Source organism: Panulirus ornatus, chromosome 56 (assembly GCF_036320965.1).
Source record: "Panulirus ornatus isolate Po-2019 chromosome 56, ASM3632096v1, whole genome shotgun sequence".
NCBI lineage: Eukaryota > Metazoa > Arthropoda > Malacostraca > Decapoda > Palinuridae > Panulirus > Panulirus ornatus.
The window spans coordinates 30,621,190-30,628,442 of NC_092279.1; the positions used below are offsets into that span (position 1 = coordinate 30,621,190).

The 7,253-nt window shown below is 39.3% G+C and overlaps 1 protein-coding gene across 1 annotated transcript in view; it reads right to left on the reverse strand.

Annotated features, from left to right (window-relative positions):
• Positions 1-5,898, reverse strand: part of LOC139766047 (leucine-rich repeats and immunoglobulin-like domains protein 3) — a 290,521-nt gene extending 284,623 nt beyond the window's left edge. The window contains exon 1 of the mRNA XM_071694188.1: positions 5,505-5,898. Within this exon, the coding sequence (XP_071550289.1) occupies positions 5,505-5,683 (179 nt within the window). The 5' untranslated portion in view covers positions 5,684-5,898. The remainder of the gene's footprint in view (positions 1-5,504) is intronic.
• Positions 5,899-7,253: the final 1,355 nt, after the last annotated feature.

The following is a 7,253-nucleotide window of genomic DNA, read 5'->3' on the forward strand; positions in this document are numbered from 1 at the left end:
CATCTGTACGATATCTTCATCATGTTGCTTTACCTACACATCTGTACGATATCTTCAGCATGTTGCTTTACCTACACATCTGTACGATATCTTCATCATGTTGCTTTACCTACACATCTGTACGATATCTTCAGCATGTTGCTTTACCTACACATCTGTACGATATCCTCAGCATGTTGCTTTACCTACACATCTGTGCGATATCTTCATCATGTTGCTTTACCTACACATCTGTACGATATCTTCATCATGTTGCTTTACCTACACATCTGTACGATATCTTCAGCATGTTGCTTTACCTACACATCTGTACGATATCTTCAGCATGTTGCTTTACCTACACATCTGTACGATATCTTCAGCATGTTGCTTTACCTACACATCTGTACGATATCTTCATCATGTTGCTTTACCTACACATCTGTACGATATCTTCATCATGTTGCTTTACCTACACATCTGTACGATATCTTCATCATGTTGCTTTACCTACACATCTGTACGATATCTTCATCATGTTGCTTTACCTACACATCTGTACGATATCTTCATCATGTTGCTTTACCTACACATCTGTACGATATCTTCATCATGTTGCTTTACCTACACATCTGTACGATATCTTCATCATGTTGCTTTACCTACACATCTGTACGATATCTTCATCATGTTGCTTTACCTACACATCTGTACGATATCTTCATCATGTTGCTTTACCTACACATCTGTACGATATCTTCATCATGTTGACCCCACGTTGCCGTGGCGAGGAGGTATCGTCATCAAGTCAGTATGAGTACTGGAAGTACATCGGTTGGCAGAAGTAGGAATTATCTCCAGTTTTTCCTTGAACTTACCTTCGTCTGTACACCACACAATGTACCACCGTATCACACAATATATCACAATACCACAATATATTACCGTACCACAATATATCACCGTACCACACAATATATCACCATACCTGGTAAATTATATGGGAGGGTATTGATTGAAAGGGTGAAGGCATGTACAGAGCATCAGATTGGGGAAGAGCAGTGTGGTTTCAGAAGTGGTAGAGGATGTGTGGATCAGGTGTTTGCTTTGAAGAATGTATGTGAGAAATACTTAGAAAAGCAAATGGATTTGTATGTAGCATTTATGGATCTGGAGAAGGCATATGATAGAGTTGATAGAGATGCTCTGTGGAAGGTATTAAGAATATATGGTGTGGGAGGCAAGTTGTTAGAAGCAGTGAAAAGTTTTTATCGAGGATGTAAGGCATGTGTACGTGTAGGAAGAGAGGAAAGTGATTGGTTCTCAGTGAATGTAGGTTTGCGGCAGGGGTGTGTGATGTCTCCATGGTTGTTTAATTTGTTTATGGATGGGGTTGTTAGGGAGGTAAATGCAAGAGTCTTGGAAAGAGGGGCAAGTATGAAGTCTGTTGGGGATGAGAGAGCTTGGGAAGTGAGTCAGTTGTTGTTCGCTGATGATACAGCGCTGGTGGCGGATTCATGTGAGAAACTGCAGAAGCTGGTGACGGAGTTTGGTAAAGTGTGTGGAAGAAGAAAGTTAAGAGTAAATGTGAATAAGAGCAAGGTTATTAGGTACAGTAGGGTTGAGGGTCAAGTCAATTGGGAGGTGAGTTTGAATGGTGAAAAACTGGAGGAAGTAAAGTGTTTTAGATATCTGGGAGTGGATCTGTCAGCGGATGGAACCATGGAAGCGGAAGTGGATCATAGGGTGGGGGAGGGGGCGAAAATTTTGGGAGCCTTGAAAAATGTGTGGAAGTCGAGAACATTATCCCGGAAAGCAAAAATGGGTATGTTTGAAGGAATAGTAGTTCCAACAATGTTGTATGGTTGCGAGGCGTGGGCTATGGATAGAGTTGTGCGCAGGAGGATGGATGTGCTGGAAATGAGATGTTTGAGGACAATGTGTGGTGTGAGGTGGTTTGATCGAGTAAGTAACGTAAGGGTAAGAGAGATGTGTGGAAATAAAAAGAGCGTGGTTGAGAGAGCAGAAGAGGGTGTTTTAAAATGGTTTGGGCACATGGAGAGAATGAGTGAGGAAAGATTGACCAAGAGGATATATGTGTCGGAGGTGGAGGGAACGAGGAGAAGAGGGAGACCAAATTGGAGGTGGAAAGATGGAGTGAAAAAGATTTTGTGTGATCGGGGCCTGAACATGCAGGAGGGTGAAAGGAGGGCAAGGAATAGAGTGAATTGGAGCGATGTGGTATACAGGGGTTGACGTGCTGTCAGTGGATTGAATCAAGGCATGTGAAGCGTCCGGGGTAAACCATGGAAAGCTGTGTAGGTATGTATATTTGTGTGTGTGGACGTGTGTATGTACATGTGTATGGGGGGGGGTTTGGGCCATTTCTTTCGTCTGTTTCCTTGCGCTACCTCGCAAACGCGGGAGACAGCGACAAAGTATAAAAAAAAAAAAAAAAAAAAAAAACACAATGTATCTGTACAGTACCACACAATATGATGTATATTAGAGTGGATACATTTTCGTGAACCAGACCTTGAAAGTAAAGCCTTACTATGAATTAGGCTACTTTTGCCACAATTAACAAAGCTTACCCACCCACCCTTACCTGAGGTATGAACTGTGTGTGTGTGTGTGTGTGTGTGTGTGTGTGTGTGCGCGCGCGCTATGGGAGGGGTGCACCAGATCCACGTAATTGGTACTTTCGCGGTTCCTTTGTCCATTGTGAAGTTACTAAAGTTACGACCTAAGTAAAGCACTATATCTAAAAGTGACCGGAAATTTCCAACAACAAAATAAAGATTCACAATTACATACAAAAAAATTCTTTTAATATCATATATATATATATATATATATATATATATATATATATATATATATATATATATATATATATATATATCAGTAATTTCGGATTCAAGAGGTTTATGAATCATCCAGCATTAAAAGTTTTATAAGAACGTAAAAATATAAGGTCATTTAATTCTGCCCTACAACCAAATCACTTTTCAAAGGACATTTCACAACAACTGTCATTAAACTTTAATGATGTAATCATTGAAGTGCAGGCACACAACGTCCAGAGAATTGGAAATAAAACACAATTAGTTCTGGAGATTTATCTAAAGACCAAAGGAAGCTCTCTCTCTCTCTCTCTCTCTCTCTCTCTCTCTCTCTCTCTCTCTCTCTCTAAGAATCCCTAGGAACACGAGAGACTACTACCCAAGCATTCCCTACGTATCGTAGGCGACCAAAAGGGGTGGGAGCTGGGGTCTGGAAATCCTACCCTCCTGTTTTACTTTCTAAAAGAAGGAACAGCGAAGGGGGCCAGGTGAAGATTTTTTTTTTCCTTCTAAGGCTCAGTCATCTGTTCTTGACGTTATCGAGGGAAATGGCGATATATATATATATATATATATATATATATATATATATATATATATATATATATATTCATCTATTTTATCTATTTATTATTTTGCTTTGTTGTCTCCCGCGTTAGCGAGACATATATATATATATATATGTATGTATGTATATATATATATATATATATATATATATATATATATATATATATATATATATATATATATATATATTATCCCTGGGGATAGGGGAAAAAGAATACTTCCCACGTATTCCCTGCGTGTCGTAGAAGGCGACTTAAAGGGGAGGGAGCGGGGGGCTGGAAATCCTCCCCTCTTTTTTTTTTTTTTTTAATTTTCCAAAAGAAGGAACAGAGAAGGGGGCCAGGTGAGGATATTCCCTCAAAGGTCCAATCCTCTGTTCTTAACGCTACCTTGATAACGCGGGAAATGGCGGTTTGAAAAAAAAAATTTATATATATATATATATATATATATATATATATATATATATATATATATATATATATATATATATCAGCATGTGAATAATTGGCAAATTATAATTGTTTATACTATATCATTTAAATCCAATCACATTGTATACAACTTTCGAGAGCAGAGACATTTTGAATAAAACAATTAAAAATCAAAATCCAGGAAACATACAGTTCTAGTTCTGCTATGAATTACTCCATTATTCTAATGAAGGCAACACAGACATTATTTCATAAGCTCTCAAGCGATAAACACAAACCAAGATATCCAACTGCCCTGGCATGACACAATTCATTGTAAACTTTCACATACCATATAAAACACGATATACTTGTCAACATGAAAATATCAATAAAGTGATACAAAGGTACTTAGGTCACTCCTTTTAAATAATATCAGCAATAATGTTTGCAGCAAGACTCTGCTATGTTCCCACATACATTGTCCTTTGCCTGCTAGTAACTTCTTTTTCCTTTATACATGAAACCCATATATATTTTATTTCTTTCAAGCAATGATAACATTGTAAAAACTTCAGCAGTATTTATCCCACTATACATTGTAAAATTGGATTTTTTTCTCGAAAAACTTATTTCAAAATTATTAAGCTACATACGCATATGAAACTTGTAACAGGTTAACCTATTCATATAAAACTTGCAACAGGATCAGAATGAAAACAAAAAATGTGGTGCCAGCTATATTTCGCACAAAAATATAGCATGAGTTTCACGTTTCCTAAAATTTTAACATAAACATAAATGTACTTCATTTTCCATGAAAAAAAAAGGAAAAATACAAATCCAAGATTATCCATACTAAATGGTAACTCAGTAATGCCATTTCTCTAATACCTGTATATGTTTTTCTGAGTACAGGGAAAATTTTGTCCATAAAATAAGAAAATCAGTTTCCATGCAAGTGCAATCCAAACAATGCAGTCTAGCTTATTTTCCAAGACACAGGAGTAAAACAACTCAAGGTTCATAACGTCTGATACATTGTATGTAGGATCACGAGGGATCAAATGTTCTATTTGTGTCATTAAATCATAAGTGGGGATGGGGGACCTAATCCCAAAGCAAAATTAAACATCCTTCCAATTCACTAGTGCCATCTTGGCTCGTCATTACAGGCATTTCTTGCTCAGAAGTTGACAAAATTACCAAACCCAATACTGAAGTCACAACCAGAGCAGCGGGTAACCTCGAGCACGACTGTACGTACGTACGTACGGCACACGAACACGACTGCCACTACCCTTTAGCACGGTGGTACGACCCTTAGACATGATTGCCTGGCCTTTCAGGATGAGGCTGATGGCCCAGACATCAAAATCAAGGGTGCTACAGATGTTATAAAGGGTCGAACCGTCGTGCTCAAGGTTACTACTAAATTCCAACGTCAGACAGGCAACCCAGCCAGGACTCCACCAGCACCACGAACTTACCTCCATTCATTTATTGATTGTCATCACAAACTCACACTAGCTCTTCTCCAACATTCAAAAGACATTAACTGGTGATTTCCTCAGTAAAGACGTGGTAAACCTACAAGATGAGGAGGGAAAATAGCATCTGGGGCGATATAATTCTTTAATTGCGAGTTCCGTCATGGGCACCAGCGGTGTCACTGAGCTAATAGGGTGGTACTTACAGTTCCTCGACCCAGGTAGGAAGATCAGGAGGGACTTCGGTGATGTCACTCTTGGAACAGTCGACTATGGCCCCGAGGCAGAAACAGACGTCAGGACACTTGGCACTACACACATCCCACAGGAGAACTTGCACGACCAAAATCCTTGTCAACCAAAACAATCCCCTCTCCGCCGCCATCTTCCCCAAGGACAAGAGCAATCTGCCTTAAATCATGTAATATTTGGCATAATTGGGCAGTCTAAGCACTTTGGGTTGTTCTTCTCTTCACTCTAATGCTACTGTCTGATCAACGTCTGTAAAATTGTCTCCTCAATACATAATTCCGATAACTACACTGGATTCACGGAGCGAAGGGCTATACAACCACTCCCATCCCTGCCATTACACAGACTGAGCCCAATGGGTACTGAGAAGATGGTTTTCATTGGCCCGCTGCCTTTCTCAGGCGCTCGCTCATTGGCCCGCTCTACATCAGATCTAATGCCTCATTGGTTGCACCGTAGTTAATTATCTCCTGTTCATGGCAGTGATTTGGAAATGACTAACATGGCCAGGCCTACGGCTTATGGTTACCTATGAGGAGGAAATGGGAGCAGGGGCGGCCATGCTGAGTGGATGGTGGGGAGGTAAGGCTACGCTCCCCCCACCAGGATGCTTCTCCCTCCCTCCCTCACCTCCTGTACACAGCTTTTGATGGCAGTAGTTGATGACTCGCGAATGCAAACGCTCACTTGTGGAGATCATTATTCCAGAACATGTTTTCTGACGAGAAAAGTCAACAACGCACATATTACTAAATCCTCGTCATATGAAGTGTGAGGAGGTAAAGCCCTCCCACTCAGCCCGCCTGATCACGTGACGATGTCTATATATTATTTCCATACAGGTGGTCAGTATTGTCCTGGCCACGTACACCGTATATTCTGAATATTCCCACACTTCAATGATTGAATTTTGCCTAAAGCAAGAACCACTGTATATACGTCGCTAAGATCAGCTTTAAACGGGTAACCTTTCCATGATAAAGTTTACCTACATTTTTTCTCAGTAGTATGTTAAAGGTTATATGATGTTAGTCAAGTGCGGTATACTGGTATGCATATATTGTCCATCTTGCGGATATATATATATATATATATATATATATATATATATATATATATTATCCCTGGGGATAGGGGAGAAAGAATACTTCCCACATATTCCCTGCGTGTCGTAGAAGGCGACTAAAAGGGAAGGGAGCGGGGGGCTGGAAATCCTCCCCTCTCATTTTTTTATTTTAATTTTCCAAAAGAAGGAACAGAGAAGGGGGCCAGGTGAGGGTATTCCCTCAAAGGCCCAGTCCTCTGTTCTTAACGCTACCTCGCTATCGCGGGAAATGGCAAATAGTATGAAAAAAAAAATATATATATATATATATATATATATATATATATAAACTTTTTTATGAGTAAACGCTTTAGATGAAGAAACTTTATCATTTTGTACAACTGGGTTCCTCCCATTCAGGTGTCATTTATATCATCATAATTTATTTGCAGTTAATACCAATTTCTTTTTAATTCCAATGGCAAGAAACGTGCAATATAATTCGATAAACTTAATAAATGGGTCAGGTCAACTTTAAGTCCGAAGAGAATACGTTGTAAATGTAATATTCGTCTTCATATACAGCAGATATACGCGGGGTATCTTGACGCGTCACATGAATTGTTTACAATAACATCAGTGAACAATACAAACACTA